At 38.7% G+C, this 13,139-nt stretch overlaps 1 protein-coding gene across 1 annotated transcript in view; it reads left to right on the top strand.

The window, feature by feature from the left end:
• Window positions 1-13,139, top strand: part of LOC127625540 (serine/threonine-protein phosphatase PP1-gamma catalytic subunit A-like) — a 40,715-nt gene that overhangs the window by 16,851 nt on the left and 10,725 nt on the right. The window contains exons 2-5 of the mRNA XM_052100858.1: window positions 7,671-7,802; window positions 8,255-8,485; window positions 10,062-10,166; window positions 11,535-11,758. Of these exons, the coding sequence (XP_051956818.1) occupies window positions 7,671-7,802; window positions 8,255-8,485; window positions 10,062-10,166; window positions 11,535-11,758 (692 nt within the window). The remainder of the gene's footprint in view (window positions 1-7,670; window positions 7,803-8,254; window positions 8,486-10,061; window positions 10,167-11,534; window positions 11,759-13,139) is intronic.

The raw sequence follows: 13,139 nt of genomic DNA, 5'->3' as shown, positions 1-13,139 counted from the left end.
CATCAGGCAAGGTCCTCCAATGCAGAGGGGCGGGGAATTTTCAGATTTTGATTAGATTACGAAGCCAACATTTTTTTTTGTGTGGATTGACTTGCATGGATGAATTGTTCACCACAAAACGATCAATTTAGGCAAACAAAGTATGGTCAATTTTTAATTCATGGGGACTTTAAAGATTTCCTGTTTCAGTGGCATACCCAAAATTAAAGGCTTATAACGCAACAAAATAAACAACAACGAAAAACAAGGAGAGTCAAGTGAACTTGTAATGTTTTTTAATGATATAGATCATAAGACATTCTCAGCCTAAGAAACTGCTGAAATATCACACACACATTTTTTTTTTTTTTTTGCCAAAAATGTATTTGACATTGTATATCTCTGGGTGTAAATAAGGCGGCTCCGAAAAACTTTTGTTTTGTTCTCAATCATGTCGACTGTATCTGAGAAAACGTTTGTGTTGATACGACAAAGCGATCAAAAGTTACAACATTACAAATATAATGTATCATAGTGTCCAAAAACATCTCCAAACAAATAAAAGATAATAATTGTACATAAGAACTAATTACACATGCAAACACAACAATGACTAAAGGTTTGCAAAGCATGCACACATGATTTTACTCATGAGATTTCACAGAATGAGTTTCATTCTGTGTCATTTGAGTCATCACTGAGTCTGTGTCGTGTATTTGGCGCCATGTCCTGGTGGCCATATTTAACAGTCACCAATCATATGTCTGCCCAAATATGGATTATTTTTGCACCAATCTGAACCCAATATGTTTACATGGTTGCGTTGTCGAGCTACAGTCTTAATCTGTCTTTACAAGTACATATGACACAATGCATAATCGAATAAAGCGGTCAAGGAACTGCAAATTAGTACCTAAAAAAATAATATCTGACTAATTATTCAATTTTAAAGTTCATGTAAACTTACTGACTAGAAATAGGCACGAGTACTCAAGTACTCGGAAGAGTTACAGCAATGATCAGTCATGAAAGCGATAATGATTATGCATGAAACGACTTTTCACAAAACTTTAACTAGACACAAATGAGCCAAAGACTGGCCTTATTGTCACCTTCACAGTAGTGCGTCAACTTTGGTCACACAGCGACATTAAGGGATAGTTCAAGACATTTTGGTCTAAATGATGCTGTGCCATGATGCCTAGATCCATATACATAAGTGTAATTTACCTAATATAGTGTAACACACCAATACTGGTCATGTTAGCGGACCATCAAGTAGCTTTCTGTACGAGTAAGCAGAATGACTAAAGACTTGCGTAAGCAATAGTTTCAGCAATTTATATCATGTTATAGTATTACAATATCTTTACTGGAAAAGTTTTCTATTTTTATAACCATGTGATAATGGCTATTTTTGGGTAATGAAGAGAATTTAATACTTTACAAAACAGTTACAATTAGTATATAAAGGGTAGTAAAAATATAGATTTTCCAATTAACCGAAATTTACTTTTGTACGATCCCGATATTGATTCTTAAAATCGCAGACCGCTCAGATTTCGACTCAGTTGTGTATATTCAGTTGCTGTGTGAAAGTTTACTTTATAAGATGTTATAGTAGTTTATATATTTAAACATAAATGAAAGAGCAATTGCGAAAGTGCATACATGCTCCTTTTAAATTACATCATGCACTAAATATAACAGCGTAAATTGCATTTATTTGATTTTTTTCAACGATTTTGTCCCTCCAATTTCGTTGAAAACAATTCAATGATCTTACCACTAGAGAGCGACCGATAGTGGATTTTGCAGATACTGATAAGTTAAGGTGGTGGATATGGCCGATACCCGATTAATCAGCTGAAAGTTATTAAAATGTATTTATAGAATTTAAAAATATTTTCTTTCTCATTCCTTAATAGTTCCTTATGCTCGCATTTATCTTTGCATGCCCTCGCTTTAATTTAGGACGCTCGATTATCTAATCAAAATAACAAAATATTAGGGCTGGGACAACGATGACGTCGACGCAAAAAATATGTCGACGCAAAAATGCGCGTCGATTCGTCAGACCCAAAACAAAGATGGCGGCGCCGGAGAATAGTAGCAACACGAGTGGCTCCTCAGACTATCAGAAGTGCAAGGCGGCACGCACTCGTTCCTCTAAAGTATGGGAATTCTTTAATTTAAAAGGAAACAATTCCGTGATATGTCGTCTTTTCAAAATGGAGATGGCCTTCCGTTCTAGCACCACGGCAATGCACCAGCACCTTAAGAGGCGCCACCCGGGAGCAGCTGCAGATGACAGAGCACCGTACGTTCTTTTTCAACTCCCCACTTTGCACTCGATGTTGGAGTAGGCTATAATACGTTGTTTTCGCTTATAGCTATTAATAATGCACTTATAGCTATGAATGTCGTGAAAAATACATAGAGGACACTGACAACGCGCTGACAGACAGGACCAAGCAGGTAACATTTAATTAAGTCTCAACTTTCAAATTTGGTCATTCAAAGAAAATTAAACCATAAATAGGTTTACTATTTTGTGGCTCTTTAATGTGTCGTGACAGATTGCCTCAGTTAAAGCTGCTCGTGAACCGATCATCTTTTCCTTGTTTAATTGATAGCATCAAATAGGCTAAACATGAATGTAGCTTACATCAGAAGAACTGTTGTTTTAACCGCGGATAGACCATCAGTACGGTAGCCTACAATCAATTATTCAAATTCAAATCCACCGACGTTAATCTTCTCTCTCCTGACTACTTTGTCAGACAAAAATAGCGTATTATGATTGATTGATCAGATCGCCAGTCAATCAAACTCCCGGTGAATTTTAATTATATTTTACATTTTATACACCCCCAGCCCCGATGAAACCGGTATTACCGGTGTTGTCACAAGTCGATTAATCGAATCGAAATCAAATCGGACTGGAAAAAAATGAAAATAATCGTTTAAAAAATAGTTTATCCCAGCCCTACTAAATATGCTTTGCGGTAAGGATAAAAATATTGTTGAATATTGTCAATGATGACCGATTTAGATGCAGCGAATCCCCACTAGGTGTCAATTTTGTCGATTTTGTTTCGCCACTAGAGGCCGCTGTTATACTGCAAAACCAAGCCGTTGTAACGGTAGAATCCTCCAAATGGTTACAAAAAGTTACTACCAGCACTGATTAATCGGTAAAACCAATATATCGATCGAACTCTACTAGCCAATATTGCATCACGTTTATAGTTTTTTAATAATATTACACATTGTTATAATGCATTTGCTCGGCACTTACATGCCACTTATATCCATAGAAAATAGCTCCAAAAATGTGCTCGGCAGCTGTGAACAACTTAACACCACTTTTTGTTGTGCCAAACATCACCCCTTAGTAACAAGTTTTTTCTCATCTAGACTTGTTTTGGAAAATCTCTATGTACAGAATATAGTCAGAGCACCAAGCCCTAGCTTTCTGTAACCAGCAAAAAGAGTCCAGTCCAGTGCTAGCATGGATGTCTTTGTGCCAGTTGCTCAAAACAAGCATTAAAAATAGAAATGCTTGGCAGTGACAGGGCGACATGGTGCACAGGACAGGCTCTGACTATTCCCTGGAGTTCTGGCGCTATAAAAATGAGATCGATGTGAAAATTGCTAATGCTGCTAGCTGAACAGTGTATGTGGGGGACTGCGGGATGATCCGGCTCTCTTTTGGGAGAAGCTGCTGCATCGTGCATTAGGAATGAATTCTGTAGGTCACTTTGATCCTCTGCAACTAGGGCAAGTCTGCCGACAGAGGAACACATCAGTGACGGTAACCTACTTCCCGCTGTGCTGAAGGGTTGCAGTGGATGTGAGAATAGCAATACAAACTGCAAGCCTCTCCGCAGGATATTTACAGCAAATAAAGCGCTTCCCCAATATTAAAAATATTCGTTAATTTTAGTTTGTTGAGTGCAGTTTACACAAACTGTTTAAATGTAAACTACTCATTTAATAATAAAAAAGAAACGTAGATTGAGGTTTTAAAATTCAAAGCAAAAGCGCCCATGAGGGGCAACCAAGCAGCTTGCTTAATTTTCGAAGTTAGTGCAGACAAATAAATTGGAAGTAACGTTTATTCAGTATTACAGCTGGAATATTTGCAAACTGAAACCAGCCACATGTGTAAGATTTGATCACTCAGCTAACCAGGCTGTTCTATTAATGATGACATCATCTGGTTACCTCTTAAAATCTAAAACCGCCGGCGGGTCCAAAGGGGAGGGCACTATATCATGGAAAAAGCTAACGCTTAAAATGTTCAAATCTCTGCGTATGTAAGTCAGGCAGATGGGGTATCATTTGAAAGCTTAGAATCTGAAATGTTCATAAATAATTTCACTTCTGCATTTTTGTGACATAAAATAATAAAATAAGGCCTGAAAACATACGCGTCGCAAATCACCGCCACCTGGAGGTCATGTGGTAGAAATATATAAATAGCACTTAAATGGGCAAGTCATATATCAAATGAAAGCTCTCATTCTCAGGAATGTGACTGTAAATGTATTTTGTAGCCTTAAATCACAGTTTGAAAGATTTTCAAAAGAATCATAAAGTGAAATATGATATATGTAAGACATCAAATACAAACGTCACGTTTATGTGCCGATCACTGTTGCTGTAAGCCCAAAGTTGCCCAAAACTTTAAATCTGTTTTTACATTAGGCTAATAATGCTATTTTTAATATATAATGTGTATATAATCCAATGTTATATCGTAGATGTCCAGAACAAAACTTGCTGTCCAGCAGGAAAAGCATGCTAAACTAATCATCAGGAATATGTTATTGACTGTGGATGTTAAACAATGTTTACACATCTTCACAGAGGGGAGGATCTCAGCTTTATAATGACCCCTTGATTGAGCTTCTAGTCCACTCAGAGGCCGAGATATTAAATTAAACAATGTGGGTGTTTAACAAAAAAAAGAAGAAAATTAGGGGGCCTGGGAAGCTCAGCGAGACGCTGATTATCACCCCTAGAGTCGTGAGTTTGAATCCAGCATGTGCTGATTGACTCCAACCAGGTCTCCTTAGCAACCAAATTGGCCCGGTTGCTAGGGAGGATAGAGTCACATGGGGTAACCTCCTCGTGGTTGCTATATGTGGTTCGTTCACGGTGCGTGGGAGTTGCGTGGATGCTGCGGTGGATGCATGAAGCCTCCACATGCGCTACGTCTCCGTGGCAATGCGCTCAACAAGCCACATGATAAAATGCATGGGTTGACGATTTCAGATGCAGCTGGGATTCATCCTCCGCCACCCTGATTGAGGCGAATCACTACGTGACCACGAGGACTTAAAAGCACATTGGGAAATGGCCATTCCAAATTGGGGGAAGAAATTCAAATTAGACTGAATGTCTATGGACGAGCACATCTGTGCGGGTTAAAATGCGTTAGAGCGCCACCTACATTTCAGATTGGCATTTTGTGACCGAAGGTGATTGTTGATGCCATCTAGTGGAGGGAAGTAGGTCAAACAGGACCAGAATAACATGCTTACAATGTTAGAAAGAACAAAAGATAAAAAGAAAAATCTATTTATCATAAGATTGTAAACGTACACAATTAATGACGGTTACAGTGTTTCCCACAGGATTTTGTGAGACTGTGGCGGGTGGACCTCGGCCCCTCTGGCGGGCCGAACTTTGTGCTCTTGTAAACATTTTTATGCTCTAGTAGTAATTTAATCATAAACATTGGTTGTATAGATATGAATGGTGATGACACAGCAAAAAATCATACCCACAAAAATCAAAATCACCTGCTGTCCCTCCCTCAGGGCAGGTGGTCTCCCCTGCTGCCCCTATGGGACGTACCTGCCCTGCTGCCCCTCTCTGAAAGTCTGTCCCTCTATGAGAGTCAGCTGAGGCGCTCTCTTCTGCTACAAAGAAACAAATAACAGTAAAATTCAACTGTTACTCCAGTTTATTTCTTGACAAAAGCCTATGAATAATCTGTTTGGCTATTGACTCGCCATCTAACTATGCTAGCTATCCTAGCTAGCTACCTCTGTAGCGGTTTCTTCCTCATCTGTTGGTGGATTTCGCTCTCTCTTCTTGAAATATAAAAAATGCTCATGATTTGAAAATCAAGGGCACAAACATTAAGCTTAGCTAACATTACAAGTAGGCTAACATAACATGATGAGCCAACTTGCTCCTCACATGCTGAAAATAGTTACATTGTCAGAGCCACTGGAAATAACGTTAACGTTAGATAATAAGCTAGATGTCACGTTAGATACATTATACACTGCTTTTCACGACATAAGCGAGGAGACTAAAGCTGCGTACACCCTGCCAGCGACACCATACCATTCATTTTCAATGAGAGCTCAGAGACTTCCGGCGACACGAGTTGTCGCGACCGTTGGCGACTAGATGTGGGCGTGTCCAGCGACGTGACAAAGTTGAGACAAGTTCAGCTTTACTCAAATGAAGAGCGACTAATGGAAGCAATAGCCAATAGGAGAGAAGACGGTAGAGCTCACGTGATCCTTCTCTCTCTCTCTCTCTCTCTCTCAGCTCCTGCAGTAATGGAAAGATGGATGAAAGGCTAATTCTTGCTGTTAGCAATGTTCCAGTGCTCTGTGATATGGTATATCCAGCCGCAGCTCTTGCACCAGCCGGTGGTACTCGCCGTGCTGACTCCAAGATTGAATGGTTTTGTGGACCCAGACAGACCGGTGTTTGCGTTTTTGCCGCAGATAAACCGCCGCTATGGCAAAGAGCACGCCTTGTTTCTCGCTCATCTTTGATATAAAGCATTTTATGTACTGATTCCATTTATATTGAGTCTTCTCCCTCCAAAATGTTTGTTTTTAGCGCCAAGAAAAGCGATTCGCTGTCAACAGCAATGGAATGCCATTTATGTTAATATAAACGTTACTAGGCAACCAGTAGTGGGAACGCCCACTAGCGACTTCACTTTTTGCTGTCGTACATTGATAATTGTCTTTGGACTAGTGGATAACAGCAGTGGATACTGTAACGTTAGTTAACATTACTTACCTCAAACGATGTGTCCTCAAAATGCCACGGCGTTTTATACAAACTAGACAGTGGTGGGCCGACACACTCTAGGTAATTAATGGGAAACACTGCGGTTATCATACTGTGAAAATGACGTATCGTTACACCCCTATACACAATATTATTTATGGTAAATGGTTTGCATTTATATAGCGCCTTTTTAAGCTTAGCGGTATTCGAAGCGCTTTACACTGCGTCTCATTCACCCATTCACACACCAATGGTGGCAGAGCTGCTATGTAAGGTGCTAGCCTGCCATTGGGAGCAACTTGGGGTTCAGTGTCTTGCCCAAGGACACTTCAGCATGTGGAGTCATGTGGGCCGGGAATCAAACCACCAACCCGGCGATTAGCGGCCGACCCGCTCTACCACCTGAGCCACAGCCGCCCCGAATTTCTGAATAATTGGAGTCTAATTACTTGTGCTTTTTCTGACATTTTTTGGTTGCTCGATGCAAATGTTAGCAGTGGATAAACGGTATCAGATGCTGCCCGACATTGACAGGCCTTAAGTGTCATTACATCACTATCATTTGTGATTAGTTTTGACCAAGCAGAGTCAAATAAACAAGTGATACTTTGGTTGACTGTTTGTTTGTGTGTTTGCAGTGAGAGGGTCAAAGCCCGGGAAGAACGTTCAGCTGCAGGAAAACGAGATCCGTGGATTGTGTCTGAAATCCCGTGAGATCTTCCTCAGCCAGCCCATCCTACTGGAGCTAGAAGCACCTCTGAAGGTCTGCGGTGAGTAACAAACTTCCTTCCGCTCTTCAGCTCATCTTGCCAGATGAGCTTTCTCCAAATATAATGAAATAGCCTCTAAAAATTATTTTAGTATGTCTTTAAAATGTCCTGTATATTTGATGTTAGAGGTGGGTACTATGACCTAAAACATATATCATGGTATAAGTTATGCTAAATATCTCATTTCTACCATTGCACCGTATATGCCATCATACCGCCCAGCCCTAGTTTAACTATAATTTCAGATGTCTGAAAACAATGCATGCTGTTTTACAGAGGAGTTTGACTGTAATCGATTTGCCCTTGCGAACACACTTGTGTAATTGGTTTAATTACAGTTACATCATGTCGTTAAATAGTCTCACGAGCCGCTGATCCTCTTCAGCGTTTGGTGGTGATATAATCATACGGAGTACTGCAGAACAGTGAATAAGTTGCTGTCTTCTCCACAGGTGACATCCACGGTCAGTACTACGACCTCCTCAGACTCTTCGAGTATGGAGGATACCCACCGGAGAGCAACTACCTGTTTCTGGGGGATTATGTTGACCGGGGGAAACAGTCTCTGGAGACCATTTGCCTGCTGCTGGCATACAAAATCAAATACCCTGAGAACTTCTTCCTGTTGAGAGGGAACCACGAGTGTGCTTCCATCAATCGCATCTATGGCTTTTACGATGAGTGTAAGTATACACGAGAGAGTTTTACTGGTTGGGTAAATCTCATGAAAACATGCCAGGACATATTTTACACCAAAAATCAAAAGAAAAAAATTAGCATTTTCATGTATTGAAAAATGTGTCACTACTACTTGACTAGGGCCCTATTATTTCATCACGGAATCATAGACTCCATAAAAAAGCCCCGGAATTAACTATATATTTTATTTAGATTTATTTAAATACGATATACAAAAATGTACAGTTTGCATGTGCTGCATGCTTCAAAGGGAATGTGTGAAATAGAGTAACTTTCACTGAGAGTCAGTCCACTCAAGCCCATTTTTGGAGCATGTAAGTACAGCTCCGATCTACCTAATGATCAAAGAACATGTTTTAAATCAGTTATAAAGTCTGACAACAATGGCATCATAAATTGTGCTTCTGTAGCTCGGATCACAATAAAAAGCGCTATTTTCGATGGGCTGGCCCAGCTAATGCACAGACAATGTCTGACAGGCAATGTCTGTATCTTAAAGGTCATTAGCTCTTTAATCTGTAAGATGGGACTTTTTTTTTTCTATGTCCACAAGATCTCCATTCAGTTTTTATACAAGTGGTCCGTCTTAAGCTAAACAGTCTCTGGTATCTACACAAACACAACACTGTTTGTGTAGATACCAGAGCAAAGTGCACATTAACATTGAAGCGTGCAGCACATGCAGACTATATATTTATCAAATTAAATGTCAGCCTTTTGTGGTTTAATAAGCACATTAAGCCATTTGTTGGCATGCAGCTATCGTCAAAAACGTACAAACAGGAAGTGCCCCATTCTGCCAAAATAAAAGCTCAATTTAACTAGACGCATGAAATGTGAAGAAATCGTGACGAATATATTTTCTACTGTATAGTAAAATGTAACAACATAATAATAAATCAATAATTACATTATATTTATGCAATATATTTTTTTTGGGGGGGGGTTCTCCCCTTTTTCTCCCAATTTGGAACACCCAATTCCCAATGTGCTCGAAGTCCTCGTCATGGCGTAGTGACTCGCCTCAATCCGGGTGGTGGTGGACGAATCTCCGTTGCTTCCGTGTCTGAGACCGTCAATTCGTGTATCTTATCACATGATTTGTTGAGTGCGTTACCATGGAGATGTAGCGCGTCTGGAGGCTTCACGCTATCAACTCACCACACGCCCCACTGAGAGCGCCACATTATAGCGACCACGAGGAGGTTACCCCATGTGAACCTACCCTCCCTAGCAACTGGGCCAATTAGGTTGCTAAGGAGACCTGGCTGGAGTCACTCAGCACGCCCTGGAGTCAAACATTCATATTTGTAATTATATGAAAGTGAATCTATTGTGCAATCTCGCAAGAACACTCGTGCATTTGTTCTGTGCACAATAAATGATTGAGTGTTGTTGCAGTAGTGTGTATGTGTGAGGCAGTGTTGAGGTGAAGAGGAGCTGGTGTGTATTTTTAGCATGATGCAGACCTCTCTCTCTTAGATAGCATTCACATTCACTTTTAAATACATCACTGGAGTTTTCATGCCCATTTCACATACTTGTATTGTGGGTGTTTAGGCAGGAGACGTTACAACATCAAGCTGTGGAAGACGTTCACGGACTGTTTCAACTGTCTGCCCATCGCTGCCATAGTGGATGAGAAGATCTTCTGTTGCCATGGAGGTGGGTGTGGCGCTGTAACCGAGGTGTCAAAATGCAAATGCATCATAGAGACTCTCACCTGCTGTAGTACACACACTGAATCGTCAGTAATGTGGAGTAGTGTGAATTGGAGAAGTTCACATTTTACAATAAATATGTGTAGCTGTGCAATTGTGGTTTCCTAGGCTACAATATATTCATAATATAAAGTAGTGAAGCTACAGTTGAGCTGTACTGTTAGCTACTCTACAAGCTACTAGCAAAATATGCAAAGTAGTGTGTATTAATACATAACACTATTATTATTAAACTAATTAATATTTGATGTTTTTTTCAAGTTGATATTCAATATAGTTCAATATAATATTAAAATTAAACAATCGTATAATTAATCACAAAAACTGAGTTTTAATTAAGGAAGAGCATCAAACTAAATGCATATATTTTAACTATATAAATAATACAATTTATGCACAAATTAATATAAAATGAATCAGATGGTATGTGATTACATAATGAGCATTGTAATTGTTTGCATTAATTTTAATTATATATTATAATAAATATATGTAAATAATAAACAGATATAAATAATAAAATGTATGTAAATAATAAAATTCTGTTAAAGTAATCAGATGACATGCAATTACATAATGAATATTAATGAGAATAAAAAATATGTAAATAAAATTAATATAAAAGTTAATCAGATGACATGCGATTACATAATGAATATATTAATAATGAGAATAAAAAATATGTAAATAATAAAATTTATGTAAACATTAATAAGATGGTATGTGATTACATAATGAGAATTTTATTGTATGCATTAATTTTCACTATATATATATATATATATATATATATATATAAATAATAAAATTAATGTAAAAATGTATCAGATGGTATGTGATTACATAATTAGAATTTTAATTGTGCAAATAATAAATATATGTAAATAATAATTTATTATAAACAGTAAAAAACTAAATGCATGCAAATTAGGTGTCACCTAATTAAAATTCTTGTTATGTTAACAACAAAGTCATTTGATATTTTTAATTATTATTAAAAATATTTATTTTGTATTCATAAAAATTGTTAGCATAACGAGAATTTTAATTAGGTGACACCTAATTTGCATGCATTTCGTTTTTTACTGTTTATAATAAATGTAAATTGATAGAAAGCATATCGATATAATGATTCAAACAAGTACAATAACTTCATAGTGATGTTAGTGATAACATATTTAAATCATTCATTTAGCAGTTGCTTGAACTACTGAAATGTAAAGTTAGTAAACTTGCTACTTTATTTGACTGAAAATACTTTCAGCCGTCTTTATTATATTTCTGATGCTTCCTGTTGGCTGCTGTTCCTCAGGCTTGTCTCCAGACCTGCAGTCCATGGAGCAGATCAGAAGAATCATGAGACCCACAGATGTTCCTGATCAGGGTCTCCTGTGTGACCTGCTGTGGTCTGATCCAGACAAGGATGTTCTAGGCTGGGGAGAGAATGACCGAGGAGTGTCCTTCACATTTGGGTGTGAAGTAGTGGCCAAGTTCCTGCACAAACACGACATGGATCTCATCTGCCGGGCCCATCAGGTGAGTCTCCTCAGAGGCCTTCTTAGTACTAATGCAGCTTATTCTGGCAAAGAACCGCCCACTAATGGTGCGTTCACACACAACGTGAAGAACATTTTCGCCTTGCGTTGCACGCGCGAGTTTGACCGCTGGATTATAAATGTGTGTTTAAACTCACGTTTGCGCGAGTAACGCGAACCCACGAGTATTCCCGCTTCTCTTCCGGAAAAGGAAAGGAGGCGGGGCTTCTACGACTTTGTTCAGAGTAAAGTACAACATTTTCACGCACAACTTCCTCGCTCGCGTTCCTCCAAGCGATGTGTTTTTTGTCCAGTCTCTGTACATATATGACGTTGTCCATGTATGACGGGTGCTCGCACACCGATACAACAATTTTTTCCAGATTTCTTCAGCTATTACGTCAGTACGTCAGTGACACACGGACACTCGCAACGCTGATAGGCTTTCACGACAACGCGTCATGGGGAACGCACTTGGGCGAATATGCAAATGAAGCGATTTTGCGTGTTCGAGTCACTTCATTCGCGCCACCCGGCACAAATTTGCATCTATTCGCGTCTTTGCATTGACTTGGTATGTAGTCGCGCCGCGCTAAACGCGTGGTATGTGAACGCATCATCAGACAGGAGGAGACCGGATGACTGACATGCAAAGCGTCCAATCACAGTTTTTATTAGTCGTTTATGGGCTTGTAAATCTAAAACAGTCGATACCACAATAATAGACCAATGCTGGAAAAACTTTTCTCATGAGTGTTTGTAAAACAGACAGGAAATGTTAGCGGAAATGCCAAAAGTACACATTTTACACAACTGTAAACAAAACACTTTATATGATGCTTGTGTGTATCTCTTGTCGGAACTTTGAATATCATTTGAAAGATTTGATGCCATTGAACTTTGCCACTCTTTTAACAATTCCCTCTCCAAGCAAGTTATTTATTTACAATTGGATATATTTTTAGCATCGTGGGCAACATTTGTAACAATCTAGTAAAGTAACAACATTGTCATACGGCTGAAAAACAATCTGAAATCATGTGTGACAGTCACATGAAAGAGATTCAAAAGGTCAAATCTCTGTGAAACCTGCACAAAAATAACAAGACGCAGCGCAGTGAATGAAACCGAACGCAGGTGTCTCAAGAGGCTTTTGTTTTTAATTGTTTTTTATTTAAAAAGGTGTCTAAAAATGTGACTGTCCTGCGCGACAAAACAGTGAGACGTTTCCAGCGTGTTACCATAGAAAAAACAAATTAAATAACAGCACAGACGCAAAATATTGTATAGGAAATAAACAATGATGCTCCGAAATGAAAATTTGGGGCCGAAATCGAAAATTATTATTATTTAAAAAAAAAAATTATACCTATTTTAAAATT

This window comes from Xyrauchen texanus, chromosome 3 (genome assembly GCF_025860055.1).
Source record: "Xyrauchen texanus isolate HMW12.3.18 chromosome 3, RBS_HiC_50CHRs, whole genome shotgun sequence".
In the NCBI taxonomy this organism is placed as follows: Eukaryota; Metazoa; Chordata; class Actinopteri; order Cypriniformes; family Catostomidae; genus Xyrauchen; species Xyrauchen texanus.
Note: the sequence above shows the minus strand (reverse complement) of the source record. Positions and strands in the feature narration are given on the sequence as shown.